This window comes from Echeneis naucrates, chromosome 16 (genome assembly GCF_900963305.1).
Source record: "Echeneis naucrates chromosome 16, fEcheNa1.1, whole genome shotgun sequence".
Taxonomy (NCBI): Eukaryota; Metazoa; Chordata; class Actinopteri; order Carangiformes; family Echeneidae; genus Echeneis; species Echeneis naucrates.
Window position 1 is genome coordinate 18776603 of NC_042526.1, and position 18514 is coordinate 18795116.

The window sequence follows — 18514 nt, forward strand, 5'->3', positions numbered from 1 at the left end:
GAAATTTGTGTTAAAGTTTATATACATACATATGCGTTTTATATATGTACACACAACCAATCACGAAAAGCTTGCGCTTTTGTAATTTGAGATACATTATTTTATGAAACATTCACAAGAATGCCCTATTGTTTCACTTTAATAAGACTTTCTACAATTGTTTTCAAAGCTTCCAAGACATTTTTTACATATGTGTACCTGTTTTAACAGACAGGTGGAGAATATAATGGACAAACAGATAATTGAGTATTTAGTCCAGACCTCTGTCATGCTTTAATTACTCCTTATTCTGCAGTTACTATGTGAAGACTTGTTTCGTATAGGTATCTTATATCAAAATAAAATGCAGCTTGCCATCAATATTTCATGCACACCCATTTTTAAACCAACCCTCATTAGCTATGTTTTGAGGCACTTCACTTTATACACCCCCCTTCTCCTCTCACAGCCAAACACATTAAACTTGATGGTATGCTCTGGTTTAGAAACCATTCCCCTCACTTATTAAAATGAGTATTTGTGTATGCCCCCCCTTCTCCTCCGGTGCATCTCTCCTCCCTTTGATCCGTCCTCTCTGCGTCAGCCTCAAATGTTAGATATTCAAATCTGGTTGCATTTACTTTTGTTTCCTTTGCAGGAGATGGGCACATCTGACAGACTGACTATTAGGTGTTATTATTTCCCTTTTTTTTTGCTGTAGACACCTTTTCATACACTACATATAAACCTTATTTTGATTGAGGAGGTTACAACCGTTGTCATGAAGCTTTGGAGGGAGGCGAGAATACAAACAGACATGCTGAATAAAAAATTGTTGAAAGGCTTGTTTTTGAAAAGCAACTTGAGTATAAAACAAACCACTCCTCGCTGGGTCATCTTCCGTCTGTGATGCCCAGTCTTTTTATCTCAGACTGCCAGTCCAATAACTATTCACAAAAACGGGGTCAGTTTTCAACCTCAAGCCTCCGATGCTCGGTGAGGTTGTCAGCTACACATGCCTTTTTATTTAGAAATCTGGTGAAAATTATACAAAAGTGCGAATGTATTTCTCAAACTTTGACTATCACCTGGATAAAAGCGCACACATGCAAGATATTAATCATAGCCAACTTATTTAAGTTCTCAATGGGAGAATTTCATTAGTCTCCTCAGTCATTTTCAGTTATTTCCAGGGTTTTTCAGTTAAGAGTGTCTTATACTCTTATAAAGAGTTTGGTCTAGACCTGCTCTATATGTAAAGTGCCTTGATGTAACTTTGTTATGATTTGGCACTATACAAATAAATCTGAAATCTGATTATGGACCTGCTCTATAGATATAGTGCATTGATTTAACTCTGTTATGATTTGGCACTGTGTAAATAAATTTGATTTAATTATAGAAAGTGTCTCTTTATCTCACATTTAACATTGACATTTAATATAATGTAATTGGGTAATCGTGCCTTAATAGGCTTAAGTTGCTCAAGAGCACTCACAGTAAGATTCATACCAAAATGTCTCATTATAAAACCAAGAAAGAGGATGAACCAGGGGACAGATGGAGAGGGTGGACAGGTGATTAATGGGACTGTTTCCTGTGTGATTCAACAGAATTACTAACCCTGCAGAGCAGAATGAGGGATGGAGAGGACATTTGCTCAGTCTGGATACAAAAACACAAAGAGTTTGGAGTAGGGTTGTTCAAGTGACAGCACCCGAGGCAGATCATTCCACAGAACTTATTTTTTATAGCCATTATTGGACAAAAAGCTTCAGAGGAGAAATGTTTAACTTAGTTATCTAGTATTTATTCATTGTTTGATAGGACAATGACAAACTAAGGGTGGTTCATATATATGTATGAAAAAACGCGTATGATCAAAGCTACTTATTTGCTGGAAATTCTCAAAGCTGCACAAACTTTATATTTATAGTATCAAAATAGCAAATATAAAAAAAAAATATATGAAAAAATAAAAAAACTTTCCAGTTACATTACGAATAGTTTCTAAACTTTCAGTAAATAAATGACGTATTATCATTATATGACAATTGTTATATGTTGATGATTAATATACTAATAACAGAAAAAGAAGCAGATAAAAGAATGTGAAATGTGAAAATTATTGTTTTTTCTGAGTGCTCAATTTGCCATCACATAAGAGTTAGAACATGTTTGATTTTTATGTCAGTTCACTCAAATATATTTCACAATTACTGAATTAATTTGTTTTTCTGTTAATCAGTTAATCAATTAATGGAAAAAAATGCTTTCCCTGCAGCTGTTTGTTTTCATTTCTTTTCCCCTCCTTTAAAATGAATCTAAAATCATTATCAATCTAATCTGGCAGGCAATATATACATCCATATAGTGATTCTTTATATCCGTGGGGATTTGAAATAAAAAGCCAAAATCGAATAAATATATGCAGCCATAAAGCAGTATGTGGGACTCTCTGACAACAGTGTGGAGGTAGACATCAGCCGTGGGGAAAGGCTAGAACAAATTGAGGGGGACAAGTGGAACAAAGCTCAGTTTTTATTTGTTGTATGCTCGCCATGCTGTAAATTAGACATCACCGTTGTTTCTTGTCACCAGCAGAATGGGCAAAAGACGTACTTAAATTCTATTTATTCGCTCTAACGGGATTTAAATGAGCCTCTTGGCTTGTCCGGACGGATTGACAGCGTTGTCTTTATCTGCGCTTTGTTTTATTTTTGGCTGTTTACTCTGCCTCTCTGCTGTCATCTGGCATGATGACTTTAAAGGAGGCTGCTTCAATCTTCCAAAATCTGGAGAGAATATGTATCCTTTTATGTTCTAAGTGCCTAATATGATGAAAATGAAAAAGAATTCAAGAGAAAGATGAAAAGTTTTGTGTTGCCCTGTTCCTCAGCTGCAAAGAGCGGCATACAGAAAAGTCAAACCTGTAATCTTATATCACGAGAACCTGAACAAAAATGAGCAAAGAGGTAGACCCCTCTAGTTCAGCTTCTTGCTGGGTCAGTCATTTAATGCACTGTAATGTGCAAAAAAAAAGATGATCCTTCATGTTGTGTTACAATATCCTCAACGGTCTCAGTCAGTCCCATGCTGGCTTTGTTTCTTTTTAATTTTTTATTTAAAAGAAATTTAAGAAAAGTTGGTATATTGCTGCTAAAACAGGATGAGTGTGGTCTAGACCTGTTCTATATGTAAAGTGCCTTGATGCAACTTTGTTATGATGTGGCACTATACAACTAGATTTGATTTGATTTTGATTTTAGATGGAATAGTTGACTTGGTACCAAATGTTTCTTTCCAACTGGAGAATTAGATTTGTAGGCCGGTCTCTGTAACACCACAATGCACAATAGTCTTGTCATATTGGGATTTTGATTCTATTTTTGTTCATTGTGCAGCCCAAGTAAGTAAAAGTAATTATTTTTGCAGCCAATACCAAAGAGTTTCACTTTGTACTCATCAAGCCTTGATGAGGTCAATGAGACGATGTGATGGTGTCTTGAGGACTAAGGGGTCCATCTGGGAGGCCTCCTAGCTGCGATGGCAGATATCGCAGCACTCCAGGCAAAACTCGAGACACTCGGTGGGCTCACAGCAGGACTCGAACAGGACCGAGTGGCAGTGAGTGTGGCAGCTGAGCTCCTCCACGGGCACCTCCTGGATGGCAGAGCAGCAGCGGGCGCAGGCGTGGCAGCAGGAGGCGCACAGGCCATGGACACAGGAGGAGCAGGAATCCAACAGGCCGAGGAACAGCATGGAGCACTGGCACGACAGACACGCCAGCAGCAGATGAAAACAGCCGTCTGGGTTATCAGGTGTGAGGGAAACACGAGGTGGGGAAATTATTTAGTTGCCGATATCATATCATATCATCTCTGAGCTCAGGGAAAAGCTACAGAATGTCCTAAAAGCCTGTCAGGCATCATCAAGAACCAGGATTAACTACTCTATTAACCCAAAATTAATTCTTCGGCACATTTGTTTGTTTGTGCCGACTAGAACTTTAAAGAGAAACTACTCTGCTGCAGTGATCAAGTGTGATTGTGTTTACTTAATCACACAGGTTCATTCAGTCCTCGAGGGAAAATAAAAAAGGCCACAGAGGCTGCCATTGATGAACAACAACTAGGAAGAAGCTGTCACCAGATAATTGCTTTGCTACCCAAATTAGGTGCAGATGAGATTGCATACATTAACCTCTCTGGTGCGTTCAGGTGCATCTTTCACAATCCTAACCGTTGCATTATTACTCAGCTACCGTTTTTCATCCTCACAAGGACCAGATAGTTGGTGAGCTCATGCAAATGGAGCTGTTTTATCCTGTTTACTCACAAACGTAAATGAAAAGGATATGGCAGAATTCCCCGGGGAGTGGGGTTCAGCATTTTCCTGCTTCACTGTGTGAATTATCCACCCCCCACACATAACTTATGCTAGCATTATCGGTGGCTACTGCATTGATTTAGTACATCACTTCATCGAGATAACAACATGAACACAATGATAAACAAAGAGAGGCATACAACATGCTTTGATAAAACTGGAAGAAAGTGCAGCAGCTGGATCGGTTCCAAAGAAACTTTCTGTAGAAAGATGGATCATCCTTCAGCGTAAAAGGACGCAAACATTTTTTTATCTATGCTCACTGAGGGTGAAGGGACAAATGTATAAATATGTCCATATATGTCTGTTGCTCATCTCAGTTTTTCGATGAACAGTGTCAGTGAAAAGTGTCTTAATTTCATGGAACTACTCCTTTAGGGAGCTTTGCTGCATGCTCGAGATGCTCGAGATGATGAAAAAGATGTTGAATCTTAAACTTTAATCTTTGTAAGCTCATTCATGGCTTTTGTGATGTTACAACATGCCCCAAATCTTTTCACCAAGCTCATCAATGTTTTTATGGCCTTTTGAAGGTTTACGCATGAGATGTTGTATGACTGACTCATCTGACAAATATTCTAACCAGCCATTAAATTAAATCATCCTTCTTGAATCTTTTTGTCCAGCATAAATCTCACTTTTGTTTGAGGGTTTTTGGGGTTTTTTTTGTTGCGTGGGGCCTTTCTGTTCGGAGTTTGCATGTTCTCCCTGTACCTGTGTGGGTTTCCTTCCACTGTCCAAAGACATCATGTTTGGGTTAACTGGTGACTCTAAATTGTCTGTAGGTCTGAGCATGAATGTGAGTGGTTGTTGGTCTCTGCCTGTCTCTGTGTGTTGGCCCTGTGGTGGACTGGTGACCTGTCCAGGGTGACCCCACCGTCACCCAGAGTGAGCTGGGATTGGCTCCAGCAACCCCCGTGACCCGGAAATGGATAAACAGTAGAAGATGAATGACTGATAAAAGGAATTATTTATAATCATTACGTTGTTTTACCTACCACTGTGTTTTGCTATAGGTAGTTTGGATTTACATGTCCTGTTTCTCCTGCCACCACTGCTGTGCACTGACAAGCTGGAGCCCTGCACTTGGCTCAAGCTCAGGGGAGGAGTAGGGGTTCTCTGATCTGGGCTCACAAAGCCACATCGTGGGCAGTTGGGTTTTTGGGAGTCGCACTGAGGCCTCCTCAGCCCTGCTGCCCCCTGGGAATTAGGCAGGGGCTGGACTGGGCACAAAAAATGAAAATCAGGATTAATGCAGAAAACTGTGCAGGCTCCTCGTTAGATACTTTGTCATTGCATTATAAAAACACAAATAAACCTTGTTTATCAGCAGTTCCCTCCGGATGGCAGGCCAATTAAAAACAAAGTAAGCTGTATAATAACAATATTAAGGAGCACACAAGGTGAGGTTGAAGAGCAAATTTCAGCTTTTCTGTCCAGATTTTATCTTTATTTTTTTCTGGCATTATTTGAGTAATAAAAATTGTAGCCAAATTTTGCACTTGTATCGGTTTGTTGTTTGATGAGTAAATGTTCGTAGGAAGTGACAAAGTAGATATCTGCCCCTCAAACTCCAGACCATTTTGTTACTCACAGGATACATATAAATCAGGATATTGAAGGACGTTTCGATTAATTTGTATGTTATGTCACACAAATAATTCTATTAACTCCTCACATGAATTCTAAATGGCACAGATTTTTTTTTTTTTAGAATTATTATTATTATTCTCACTCGTTCGTCTTTGTGATTTGTTTTCCAGTTTGATCCCTCCCCATAACTTTGCTCACTGTATTGTTTGTTGTTCAGACTTGGAGGAGTTTCCACTTACCCTTGATGAGACCAGTGGGGAGAGTGTTTCCTGTACTTAAAGCCTTGAATTTTGGAAGGATTTCCTGCTGCATTTTTATAGATGCACTCCCTTAAAACATGTCAAAATAAAGTTCTGTTAGCCGACCAGCTAATATTACATTTGATTTGGAGAGATTCCTAACTAAAGACACATGAAGGCATAATCTGTAAATCCAGGAAATTTTTTTATCTACTTTTTTTTTTTTTTTGACGTATCTTTAATATTTTATTTTAAAACAAACTGTTCACATGAAGACAGTAGTAATCTAATTTAATCTGTGGTTCTTCTTTAAGGATAACAATAAAGTGTCCAAATAGCTATCATCCCATGATACTCTGATTGTGCCATTTCAAGGGCTTCAGCTTTCAGGTTACAATACAGAGAAGCTCTGTAAAAAACATGTAACGAGGACAGGAGTGAAACTATACTCACTCAAAAAACAAAATAAAAAAAAAATAAAAAAAGACTGATCGTCGGTACTTGCCTTCAGTCGGGTTGTTCTGGTCTTCTTCCTCTTTCACAGGTAAACAGTCTCCAAGTAGCATGACTGATACTCATGACTCCTCAGGATCTTTGCTACACTTTGTTCATGCAATCATTTTCTCCATACTTCTGCTTCAATCCATGCCGAGAGGTCAGGAAACGTCCAACAGCCAACATGCCAACCTGAGTCACCGCTCAGGAGACTTTGAGCTGTAAGTGTGTCGGTGTGTGTGGGTGTTTTGTTGTTGTTCGGGGACTTAACAACACTCCCCTTCCCAGCAGATGTGTGAGTGTCCGCTGTGAACATGCTGACCACAGCCTTCAGGTTGACTGCTCTGCTCTGCTTTTAGTCACCTAACACAATGGAGACACATACCCCACGAGTGTGCCAGCTGAATACTGTATGTATGCACTCTCTAACCTTCTTATGCTCACACGTGCACACACGCACACACAAAGCCAAAAACTAAAATATCAACATAATATGCATTTAGTTTTTCAGATTACAAATTTCTGAGCAGCACTTCAGATATTGCACAAATAAACATTGAAATGTTATCACATAAATCAAGGTCAGTTCAAAATTTTCTTTGGACAGAGCATTCAAACAAAATCTTAAGGCCTTCAGTCATGGGCACCATATCTGGCCTGATATGTAAATGTTGCCCTTATCAAGCATAAAATGTGTGTATGTTCATTATTCAGTAATGTAACAAAGCTAAGGCCTGTTGTGTTACTTCATGTGTTGGTTATAGTTTTAGTCGCACAAAGGTTAGTAGCACAGCCATATAAGCGTCTGACTTTGTGTCACTTTGTGTTTTTTAACCTAATCACCTGCAGCCCCACTCGGCCAAAATCGTATTTTTGTTTCAACTTCCAAAAGTAATCACATTAAAACATTCATAAGTAATGAATAACAGAGTGACATTTGCTATTTATCTTGTGTAGAAATCTTTTTCTCCCACCAATGAGGACTTGGGCGACAGCGTCATCGTCACATTTTGATGGGGAGATGAGCAGGGACCAACCATTTCAGAGCGGCTTTTGACTAAAGTGCTGTCAAGAGTACTGCGTTGAAAAACATGTTGACTTGCCCGCCTCACATTGAGTATATGGCACATCAAAAGAGCACATAAGTGAAGCTGTTGAAGTTGTCTCGCGCCATGCTAACTTTCAGTCAGTAAACAGGCTTCACGGAGAGACAATCAGAGGAAAATGTCATCTAATGGGCTGACAGCGAATCAAAGGGAGCCTTGAGACGCAACAGCAACCCTAAAACGAACTCGTTATCAGCAAAGACAATTACTGACATTAGTCAAAACATGGAGCTGAAAAATCTGAGGCCTTTGTTCTTTTATTTGGTTGTGAAGTCTCCGGTAACAGCTTCTCCTCACAGTGCTCATCAGCAGATGAGACGATGCCATACGGTTGGGACTGTTTGTCCGTGGATTTGATTATTCATTGAATATTTTACACATTGTCATAAATTAAACAGAAGAGTAAACCAGAACCTTCTCTCAGTGATCATCAGGAGACAAACAACCACGAATATTAAGAAAAACAGTGTAAAAAATGAATGGTGGAGGAAAAACAAACTCCTGTCCTCATTACAAAGAGGTATATGGTAACATGAAGTGATGCATAGCTGAATACATGTATGAATGATTACGCTGAGATGACACAAACTGCTAATAAGATATACAGAATTTCATACCTCAGTGGTCTTATGTAGAATTCCCATCGCACCACACAGCCTGTCCAATGTAAACATATTTTCGAACAGATCTTGTTTTTAATTAGTTGCAAAGAATCTGAAATGTAATTGGAAACCTGCATTTGGTCCCTCGTTTGCTGATAAGATACACTTTCAATGAAACATCATTGTACCAGACAACCAAAGGCCGTCAATAATTTTGCAACTGTTGTAAACATGAAAAATTATTTATGACGCAATTAGTTGCAAGTGTTGATTAGCACTGAAGGTATTGATCCGTCCTAAAAATCCTTGAGCGAACTGACCCTTCGGGGAGTACACCATCTCTTTAGTTTCCATTTCATGGCACGAACAACAAATGCTGTTCTGCTAGATTTCCTGATACTTGTACAAAGTCTGCTCATGAGCAAGACAGAGAGAGATTAATTTATGATTTTAGCACTAAAGTTACTGATTAGCTAATATATGCATTTCAAATAGCAGGTAAAAGGCTCAGAATAATAATAATAAATAAATAATAAATATTAGGCCACCATGGAGTATATTGAATACATACAGTGGTCATTAATAGATATTGTAGTGGCCATTTGTCCTCTAAAACATCAAAGTAACAAAACTATGATAAACTTAAATCAAACAGCCACTGAGGCACACAGAGGATGAATCTTGCGCAGGGAACAAAATCCATTTTCCAGGCAAAAAATTTGATTTCTTATGGTTTATGTATCCATTTGACGGAGATGATGACGATGATGTCTTCTGCCTTGATAAAACACCATAAGCCCTCCCTGATGCTACACCTTCCTATACCTGCATACCTTTATTTTTCCCATGCGCCGTGGCTTGAAAAAAAAAGTGTTCAAATTAACTGAAATAATCATACTATAATGTTTTATAACAACAACAACAACAACAATAATAATAATAATCATCATCATCAATACAAAATAGAAACAAAACAAATAAATAAATAATAAATCTAATCACTAAATACAATAAGGACAATAATAGCTCCAACAGCTCCAAACCTTACTCTGAGGCCTCTGAATCTTTATTGTTGTTCTTTTTTGTAAGTTTGTTGGATGAAAAGCATCCAACAAATTAATAAATGTTTAAATGTAAACGTGTATATGAACCATGTTAATGAGCTTTCAGGTGAAAACATGACACTACAAATGTGTTTACTCAAGAAAAGTAATTTATTCACGTCTTAACTGCTAGTTTCACAGTAGATCAGTGGGAGCATGTGGGAACATAAATCTTTAAATACACAGACGGATACTGTAAACTGGACAGTGTATAACATTTCGAGTAGGTCTGATTGCACAGATTTTATTCTGTATAATTTATCACAGATTTCATATCAATAAACATTAAACTGGGATATAGGGGACATAAAGCTGCAGACAGACACGTCAGTATTAATACAGGCTGTGTTACATTCCCAGCATCTGCTCTAAAAACGAAAGGATCTGACTTATATAAAATTTGGGGACAATCTTAAATGGCAGACACACGCACACTCAAATAAGACATGGTCTCTGAAGCAAAAGCATATAAAAGTCACATCATCAGAAAGAATCTTAACATATATATATCACACAGAAAAACATTTGTATTAACAGAGAAAACAGAGAGGACGGTGTGTCCAGGTTGTAACTGTTTCCATGATAAATACAGGCTTTTGATTCACTCCATTCCTTGTGAAGAAAAAACATAATTTTTATTTAATACATCCTAAGAAATCATGGGAATTATTTCCTTTGGTCTTCATATTCACTTAAAACACATAACAGGAATCTATACTTCTGAATGTGTACACTTATATCACTTGACTTTTAGCATTTATGCTTGTCAAACATAAACATCTGAGTAACAAAAAACATTGACACATGGAGTCAAACATGACTCTTCTAAAAAGTTGAATAGAAAAAGCATCAGGTGAACACAGGAACCACAGGTGTTACAACACTTTTTGTTTTACATGATTTGTGAGACATATAGTCACTGACAGACACTTTTTCAATGCATATGAACCACGTGAGAAGCAGCTCAGTGTTTATGAGTCACCACATGGAGACTCATAAATGAAGCCACAATGGGGCTGAGTGGACTGCAAACTGTATGGCCCTGTATGCTTCACTGTACGGTCATTATTTATAGCCTGAGACATTTCCACAGTCTTGGAGTCAATCAAGGTCGAACAAGGGCTCTTCATTTTCATTCACATCGTCCTGCAGTGCTGGTCTCACTGTCGGAGCTGCTTGTTTTTGGCTCTTCGGGTTCATCGCTTCGTTTTTAAAGAAATGAGACCTACGGGGCGCAAAAATCAAAATACAGATCAGCCTGTTATGGTGGCAAACCATCAGGCATTAAGTTTTGGAGATCCCAATGAACAAAGCTTGACTGCTTGACTCACACAGAGATTTTCTGCTTGCTGTGTCTGTTGCCTTGTGTGGCTTTGCTCGCCTGCGTCTGATCCCGGGAGTTTCTGCTCATGTCTTCTTTCTTGAATGCTGGCAGCATCGTCTCAGCCAGTGCCATCTACAAACATCAATGAAAACTCAAACTAACCAGTTCAAAGTGCTCAGACTTTAATCGAGACATTGCGTTAGAGCTACATCTGCTTACCTGTAAGCTGGCGTTCACAACACTCCCGAAAGTGAGGTTGGAGGACACACTTTTGATCAGCGATGGGCTCCTGTGGAATAAAAAAGGTAACAGAATTGCAGAATAGACATAACCCATTTCAATTCATGACAAGCAAATCAATGGCTTGGATATCTTCCATAAATCACAACATAGTAAACAGAAATAGTTTGAGGCAAGGTCAGTTAGCCGTACAAATAATTTATTAGATGACTGATAAGGACAAGGCCTCATATTAGAGCCCACCATGGTAGTCTGATCCTATTCATCTTTCATTTATTAAGGATTATAATAATAATAATAATAATAAAAACCCTCTGCAACACTGTAGAGGGAGTATAGAATTATTTTAGGTCCGTACTGTACACACAACCACACTTGATGTTGTAATACATCTTTTGTTGATGTCAAGGTACCTTAAACTTGCTCATTTTTATTTATTAAATTAAAGTTGCAAAAATTACCATGACAGGGTTTAAAAAGGTTACCACACAATTTGATCTGGGGCAGACTAAATGACTATAAACCATATTTGCCCAGATGTATTCATTTGCCCTTGTGCTCTATATATTACACAACCACACTGCTATATATGATCAGACAAGTGCATTCTCAAATCTTCTGTCATGTTTGAACAGAAGTATACAGATACCCCGACAGCAGTGCTGTGATCTACTGTACCCTGTGATCTTCTGGGATCTCCTCCTCTGGTACTCCACCTCATCCACCGTCCACACAGCACCTTTCACATTCTCCATGCGCACAAAGCACTTGTGGAGGCTCAGGTTGTGCCGCACCGCGTTCTGATTCAGAGGAAAATCGGAGTGAAGCAGCTGTTACAGAGAGCATGCTTCATAAATCAGGCGTGACACCCGCTCAGGGCTCACACAGTTAATTACCTACCTTCCAAGTGGCAGCATTGCGTCTGAAATAAGCAAACGTCCGTGTGAACCAGTTGTATATCTCATTGAGCGTCAGTTGCATGTCTGATGCTTCCATAATGGCCTGTAAACAGAGGGGAAATGAAAAACTGTAATATGTTACGAATCAAATTAAAGCTCTGACTACCTCACCTCAACAGAGAGTGAGTCCTGTTTTATTTTACCTATTTTACAATCACTGAGACATGGAAATCGATGTAGGCTCGATAATCTTTGAATGAAATGATTCATGAAAAGTTATTTTGAAAAGCCGAAAGTCTGAAATGACTTCTTTAAATTTCTTCTTTTTGTCCAATTCCATCTTAAAAGCAAAATACTCTGAAATGTTACCTCTCAAAGGCCATTCAGAAAACCAGTAAATATTCACACTCAGGCGACTGGAATTTCTTGCATTTTTTTTTTTTTTTTGAAAAGTGATTGAACTACTTCAACGTTTCAGCTGGAGAGGTGTGAATTAGTAGGCCCACAAGGGAAACAGTCTAATACAAAGGCCATCAATATTAAGACGTGCACAGTCTAGTAATAATTAATACAAAAAGACAAGATAAAAATATCTTGCTGCTTCTGCATCTGCACAAATTATCTGCTTGAACACAGAGACAATACCTGTCTTATCAGAGTTGCGTAGGTGAAAGGAGGTCTGATGTCAGTGTTCTTGTAGAGCTCGAATTCATTATCTGGAAGAGGACAGAAGATTGTGAGTGGAAAGTGGAGTGGAAAATGTGCTGTTTTTTCTCTGTGTAAGCATTTGTGGTGCACCTGAGGACAGAGAGTAGACCAAAGGGTGGTGACGACGCCTCATGGCCCCAGTATTTTCTGATCGAGAGGGTGACTCCTCTTCATTGGGAGTGCCAGCGGGAGCCAAAGGCTGGGAGCGGGGCTGCATCGAGTCGGGTAGGTTGTTGGTTGCACCAACCGAACTGAGCTGAGAGCGACACCATCAGAAGTTAGCAAAGGAAGCATAAAACACAGAGTGGAACAGAAGGATTTGATTTGCTCCTTCAGAGGTGATTCCACTAATATCACGAGAGGAGGGAAGACAATTATTGTTAATTATAGGGTGAAATTGTTTGGTGATTGTAGTGATTATGGAGCAATATTTTCAAGATTAACAAATGATTAGCTTCTTTATCACCGGAACATATTTTCTTGTGTGAAGACAATGTGATGTCAAGGAGTTTTGGAATTTGGGTAAAATGGCTCATAATAATAAAACTTTTCTCAGACATGCACTTAATGTTTCTGGCTTCATTTCATGCGGGCTCATACAGGCTCTGTGGTATCTTCATTGGTGTTGGAGCTATTTTCACTATTCTGAGTTTTGCCACACAAATTATGGCTCATTTGCTCCGTCTGTGTTGCTCACACTGCGCTATTACTACACACTATGTACCTGTAGTCCTTGTAGGTCAGCCGCTGTGTCAGGTTGTGGCGACTGTAGGCTCGTGTGTGCAGAGAGTGTCTGAATCTCTAAAGATGGCAGGTGCAGGTGAGCCATCATTGCTCGCAGACGCTCCCGTTCTTTGTGGAGCTGTTAGACGAGATGACGGGAGAGAGAGTGAGAGAGAGAGAGAAGAAATGTGTAGATGGTGTCAAATGAAGATCACTGAGCACAGATTATTGAAATGGAAGGCTGTGAAGCAGATACATTTGGCAAAGTTCAATTTCTCGCAGGCTTGAAGGAGACAATGGCTGAAAATGTCATATTTCCTCTGACCCAAGAAGGTGTTTAGATGGTAAGATTAAAAAGTGCAGGAGAAGAATCCAGTGCTGCCAAATAATACCCTTTCTATACATCTCAGGAGACAAATATTAAAGTCATTACAGGACATATTCCCAAGGCTTCAAGCACACCTTTGGTGTTGATTGGCCTTATTCCTACCTGAAGCTCAAGCTGTTGAACCACCTGCATCTGGACTCTGCACTGGGCCGTGCTCCTGTCATCCAGAGTGTGTTCACTGCCCAAGTGCCTGTAACACACATTGAAAACCTCTTTATTGAGCACATGCAGTGCATACGGAAAATATTCAGACCCCCTTCAATTTTTCACTCTTTGTTACATTGCGGCCATTCGCTAAAATTATTTACCTTGATTTTTTTTTTTCTCATGAACACAGCACAACTTTGACAGAAAAACTAAGAATTGTAGACATTTTTGCAAGTTTATTAAAAAACAAAAACTTAAGTATTCATACCCTTTGCTGTGACACTCGTAATTTTAGCTCATGTTCTGTCCATTTCTTCTGATCATCCTTCAGATGGTTCTACACCTTCATTGGAGTCCAGGAGTGTTTGATCAGGAAAGGTGCACACCTGTCTATATTAGACCTTACAGTGCATGTCTGAGCCAATGACAATCATGAGCTTGAAAGAACTGTCGAAGAGCTCAGAGAAAGAATTGTGGAGAGGCACAGATCTGGCCGAGGTTACAAAAGATTTTCTGCTGCACTTAAGGTTCCTAAGAGCACAGCAGCCTCCATAATCCTTCAATGGAAGATATTTGGGGTGACCAGAACTCTTCCTAGAGCTGGCTGTCCAGCCAAACTGAGCAGTCGAGGGGAGAAGAGCCTTGGTGAGAGTGGTAAAGAAGAAGCCAAAGTTCACTGTGGCTGAGCTCTAGAGATGCAGTGGTGAGATGGGAGAAAGTTCTAGAAAGTCAACCGTAACTGCAGCCCTCCATCAGTCGTCGCTTTATGGCATAGTGGACCAACGGAAGCCTCTCCTCAGTGCAAGACACATGAAAGCCTGCATAGTGTTTACCAAAAAACACATGAAGGACTCCCAGACAATGAGAAATAAGATTCTCTGGTCTGATGAGACCAAGATTGAACTTTTTGGCCTCAATTCTAAGTGGTATGTATGGAGAAAACCAGGCACTGCTCAATACCTTCCCAATACAGTCCCAACAGTGAAGCATGGTGGTGGCAGCATCATGCTGTGGGGGGGTTTCAGCTACAGGGACAGGACGACTGGTTGCAATTGAAGGAAAGATGAATGTAGCGAAGTACAGAGAAATCCCGGACGAAAACTTTTCGAAAAGTACTCAGGACCTGAGACTGGGCCGAAGGTTCACCTTCTAACAAGATAATGACCCTAAGCACACCGCTAAAATAACAAAGGAGTGGCTTTGGAACAACTCTGACTGTTCTTGAATGGCCCAGCCAGAGACCTGACTTAAACCCCATTGAGCATCTCTGGCGACACCTGAAAATGGCTGTCCAACATTCACCATCCAACCTGAAAGAACTGGAGAGGATCTGCAAGGAGGAATGGCAGGAGATCCTCAAATCCAGGTGGGAAAAACTGATTTTCACAAAAATCTTTTCCAAGAAAGTTCATGGCTGTATTAGCTCAAACGTTTGCGCCTACTCAATACTGAGCAAAGTGTCTAAATACTTGTGAACATGTGATAGTTCAGTTTTTGTTATAAATTTGCTAAAGTGTCTACAATTGTGTCAATATGGGCTTCTGTGTTCATTAATGAGGGAAAAATAAACTTAAATGATTTCAGCAAATGGCTGCAATATTACAGTTTGTGACTAATTAAAAAAAAAAATCTCTCCCTTTTTCTGTCTATCTTTCCCCAAATCCTCAGATTGTACTGTCCATCTTTGTGGTTCATCCACTGATTTATTTATGTTGTCCTTCATGGGGGACACATTGCTCTAAAACTGACTTGCAAGATAACTTATCGACTGAATCAATACAAAAAATACCATGTTTATGTTTTATATGGATGTAATTTTTTAGCATTTTGTGACATCTTCGGCTGAAGACCAAGAGAAGTTGATTACTCTTTAGTGCTCTACCTTTGTTTTTGGTTTTTTTTTATGAGAACAAATGTGGCAGGTTCATTTACTGCTCACTGACCGCAAACATACATTGGCAATGCCTTATCTTTTAATTTTAGGCAATTGTCGGTTGCCTTTTGTTATTGAAAAATGTTGTTTGCACTGTTTATTTGTTCATATCTATCACTGATTCCCTTCAAGAAAAACCTCTAGCATTCTCACCTGCACTGTCCAGTATCCAGATATTTATTTACTGTCACTTGTATTTTTGGGTGAAAAAAAGTTATTGTATCAATCTAGTTGAATCATATTGCATCATTCTACACAAAACTAATTTAGTTCTTGAATCATATGCTCCCTCTATTATAGATCTGCAATGCCAAAGTAATAATACAAACATTTCAGAGCCTTTCAAGACCTTTTTGATACTGAAAATGTTTTTAGTGGCATGATTCATGAAGGAACATGAAGAAAAGGAGCAGAGAATGATATGAAGAAAAGAAACCTACTTGATAAACTGGTTCAAGTTTTCACAGACCACCTCACAGCCAGGCCAGTTACACACACCATGACCGTAGAGAGCATGCGGAGCGGCACGATCACTAGAAAGAAGCAGAGTGAAAGTTTTATCAGGATTCAAATCACACAGCCGCTAACAACACCAACAGAGTGAGAGCAAAGCAGCAATGAAATGGTGCTGTGTTTCCTTTCCAGGGGGCAGGAAATAACAGAGAGAGGTGGAGGGGAACGTAGAAAAATAAATGGGAAACTATTTACTTTTGATTCTAGGTCATGTACTCATGTAAACTTTTTTCTTTGTCTAAGCACTTCAGGTGATGGAACACAAAGCAAACAAACAAAACAAAATATATCGTCCCAAGGGGAATTAAAAGTGAAGTCTCCCTGCAAAAGTAACCCCCCCCCCACTTTGAGAGAAATATCTACACATGACAAGTCTTTGATGTTTACAAAAGCCAGTATCATCTGAGTTCTTGCAGTTTGTTTGCAGCACGGGCAGACAGATCTTACCACTCTGCCCTGCGAGGAGGAGACTGCTGCTCGCCGGCCCATCTCCCAGTGACTTTTGTTGACACTGAGCCGTTAGCAGAGTTTTGATTGCCCTTGATTGTCGTTTTATCCTCACTTACTCCATTTTTGAGCTCTTTCCATATCTGCTGCATCTCTGCGGGGCTGAAGCCAACTAACAGAAAGAAACATGTGGCACTTAAATGTGTAAATCTGTTTTCACGTTAATTAAGCCAAATCCTAAGAATGTGGGTTATTATTTGTAAATTACAAATTTGATGAACTTTCATTTTTATTATTTTTATGTTATGATTATTTAATATTTCTATAAGTTATTTTAATATTCATTAAGTCATTTTTCACATTTCACTCAGAGAAACATGGAAACACTTTCTTTATCCAGTTTTCTACATGAAAACAACTGAACACAAAATCAACCAGAACCTAATCTCGTGTAGGTGTTTGTGTAGGTGTGTATTTATCCTTTTGATATGACACAACGTGATATAATAACCATATCAGCTGAAACTCACACTGAATTATGGTGGTAAAAACAATGATTCTGCTCTGAAAATGATACACACAGTACACACAGTAACAGCTGATGTTGTCAGCCAGAGACAAAAATGTGAAATCACGGAGATCCACAGAAAGGGGAATAACCTTGAGAGAGGGCAGGTGATGACATGACTGGTCTCTGTACACAGAGGAGCTGCTGCTGCTGCTGCTGCTGGAACTGAAGGAGCTGCTGAAACACCAGCTGCTCTGCAGGGAGCTGGAGGTCGGACAGAAGAAAACAATACGCTTCACAGAAACAGGTAAATAGTTTTCCTGCTATACTCTGTTCATGCTCTCTCCTACAAGCTGTCAGGATATTCAGTCTGGGATGAAGTCAGTGCTAATTTTCAATAATCAGTTCAGGCGTTGGAACTAATGGAAATATACAAGTAAACAGTTTTTACCATTATGCTTCTATATTATCAGAAAATATTTTTACCTTCAATGCACAATTTCAAGTATATGGTGCATCTGCCTTCACTGAGAAGTTAAAAGATTAATTTGTAAGACAGCAGAAGATTTCATTTTATTTTTCAAATGCCCCTGTACAGACTACGTAAATATCTAAATAGATAGAAAATAAATGACATAACAAATCTCTACTTACCTCTTTGACTTCCTTACTAGGTTGCTGTTGGAGCAGCTGCAGGTGAATCTGCTGTTGTTGTGTTTTGTAAAATTCTTTTAGATGTTGCTGGAAAAATGGTTTAAGGTCATTATTTTAGATATTTGCCTCAAAACAGTGCACTATGCTAAAGACAGAAATTAACACACAGTATGATTTAGATTTAAATTTGGAGCAGTGACAAGAACATAAGTCAGGATGATAAAAATTTTTTATTTACACTATTTATTAAGGGTCAAGTCAAACTACAAATTAGGTTAGACAGATGTTATTCATGGTCATATCATTGATTGTGTTACAGGTCAAAATATCTGCTGTGAAAAATTACCTATTATTTGATAATAATAAAAAAAAAAACACATTTCATGCAACACAAGAGCTTTGGCCATTAAGTTTACAAGACAAGAGATTATATTACACCATCTGAGTCATGCTGAGACTAGATTTGCGGCGACAGTGACTCGCTATCGGAAAACACGAAACAGGCTGGGGGCAAGCTGGCCAGC

General features: G+C 39.0%; 2 protein-coding genes across 2 annotated transcripts; both read right to left on the reverse strand.

Annotated features, from left to right (window-relative positions):
• Nucleotides 1–187: 187 nt before the first annotated feature.
• On the reverse strand, nucleotides 188–6939 carry LOC115056567 (myoD family inhibitor domain-containing protein-like). The gene is made up of 4 exons (XM_029523101.1): nucleotides 6706–6939; nucleotides 6201–6290; nucleotides 5367–5591; nucleotides 188–3788 (listed from the first exon to the last, which is right to left on the reverse strand). Exons 1-4 carry the CDS (start codon nucleotides 6764–6766, stop codon nucleotides 3517–3519), a joined length of 648 nt encoding a protein of 215 aa, XP_029378961.1. The 5' UTR covers nucleotides 6767–6939; the 3' UTR covers nucleotides 188–3516.
• Nucleotides 6940–10185: 3246 nt separating this feature from the next.
• LOC115056254 (forkhead box protein P2-like) lies at nucleotides 10186–16980 on the reverse strand. Its single transcript, XM_029522547.1, has 11 exons — nucleotides 16829–16980; nucleotides 16309–16401; nucleotides 13891–13978; nucleotides 13402–13539; nucleotides 12768–12933; nucleotides 12615–12685; nucleotides 11971–12072; nucleotides 11749–11870; nucleotides 11050–11119; nucleotides 10838–10962; nucleotides 10186–10731 (listed from the first exon to the last, which is right to left on the reverse strand). The coding sequence occupies exons 1-11, from the start codon at nucleotides 16978–16980 to the stop codon at nucleotides 10608–10610; spliced, it is 1251 nt and encodes a 416-aa protein (XP_029378407.1). The 3' UTR covers nucleotides 10186–10607.
• Nucleotides 16981–18514: the final 1534 nt, after the last annotated feature.